At 71.6% G+C, this 1,571-nt stretch overlaps 1 protein-coding gene across 1 annotated transcript; it reads left to right on the top strand.

The window, feature by feature from the left end:
* Positions 1–2: 2 nt before the first annotated feature.
* Positions 3–1,571, top strand: FLRT1 (fibronectin leucine rich transmembrane protein 1; the record flags this gene model as incomplete). The annotated part of the gene is made up of 1 exon (XM_021707736.1): positions 3–1,571. A coding segment is annotated over one exon (1,569 nt), but the record flags the coding sequence as incomplete, so codon positions are not given.

Here is a 1,571-nt window from a genome sequence, read left to right as displayed (position 1 = left end):
CCCGCCTGCCGCTGCTGGAGCGGCTGCACCTGGACGACAACTCCGTGTCCAGCGCCAGCATCGAGGAGGACGCCTTTGCCGACAGCTGGCGGCTCCGGCTGCTCTTCCTCAGCCGCAACCACCTGAGCAGCGTGCCCCCAGGGCTGCCCCACGCGCTGGAGGAGCTGCGCCTGGACGACAACCGCATCTCCACGCTGCCGCGGCACGCCTTCGCCGGCCTGCAGGGCCTGCGGCGGCTGGTGCTAGACGGGAACCTGCTGGCCAACCCGCGCATTGCGGACGACGCCTTCAGCCGCCTGCAGAACCTCACCGAGCTCTCGCTGGCGCGCAACTCGCTGGCCGCCCCGCCGCCCAACCTGCCCAGTGCCCGCCTGCAGCGGCTCTACCTGCAGGACAATGCCATCAGCCACGTGCCCGCCGGCGCGCTGGCCCAGATGCGCGAGCTGGAGCGGCTGGACCTGTCCAACAACAACCTGACCACGCTGCCCCGCGGCCTGTTCGACGGCCTGGGCGGCCTGGCCCAGCTGCTCTTCCGGAACAACCCCTGGTTCTGCGGCTGCAACCTGGCGTGGCTGCGGGCCTGGGCGGAGGCGCGTGCAGCCACGGTCAGTGTGCGGGGTCTCGTGTGCCAGGGCCCCGAGCAGGTACGGGGCGTGGCCCTCGAGGACCTGGCCGGCGAGATGGACGCGTGCCTCGAGCCGGGTTCGCCGCCCGGCGTGGCCGCCAAGGCCACAGCCGGCCAGCACGCGGCCTCCGCCACCACGCCCCAGGGCTCGCTGTTCACCCTCAAGGCCAAGAGGCCCGGGCTGCCCCTCCCAGACTCCGGCGTCGACTACCCCCTGGCCACGGGCGGCGGCGCCAAGGCCCTGGCCCTCCACGTGAAGCCCTTGACGGCAGACTCCATCCGCATCTCATGGAAGGCCACACTCCCCGCCACCTCCTTCCGGCTCAGCTGGCTGCGCCTGGGCCACAGCCCGGCCGTGGGCTCCATCACGGAGACCCTGGTGCAGGGTGACAAGACGGAGTACCTGCTGACGGCCCTGGAGCCCAAGTCCACCTACGTCATCTGCATGGTCACCATGGAGAGTGGCGGCGCCTCGGCGGCCGACCAGACACCCGTGTGCGCCAAGGCAGAGACGGCCGACGGCTACGGCCCGGCCACCACGCTCGGCCGGGAGCCGAGCGCCAGCGGTGCCCTGGCAGGCCTGCCCCTGGCAGGCGTCGTCGGGGGCACTGTGGCCCTGGTCTTGCTCTTCCTGGTCCTGGGGGCTGTCTGCTGGTACGCGCACCCAGCAGGTGAGCTGCTGACCCGGGAGCGGGCCTACGGCCGCGGTGGCCGGAAGGACAGCTACGTGGAGTCGGGGACCAAGAAGGACAACTCCATCCTTGAGATCCGCGGGCCCGGGCTGCAGATGCTGCCGGTCAACCCGTACCGCGCCAAGGAGGAGTACGTGGTGCACACCATCTTCCCCTCCAACGGCAGCAGCCTCTGCAAGGCGACGCACGTCGGCTACGGCACCACGCGGGGCTACCGGGCCGGCGGCATCCCCGACGCGGACTACTCTTACACC

This window comes from Carlito syrichta, unplaced genomic scaffold, assembly GCF_000164805.1.
Source record: "Carlito syrichta isolate Samal-C Ts95f unplaced genomic scaffold, Tarsius_syrichta-2.0.1 Scaffold123655, whole genome shotgun sequence".
In the NCBI taxonomy this organism is placed as follows: Eukaryota; Metazoa; Chordata; class Mammalia; order Primates; family Tarsiidae; genus Carlito; species Carlito syrichta.
Note: the sequence above shows the minus strand (reverse complement) of the source record. Positions and strands in the feature narration are given on the sequence as shown.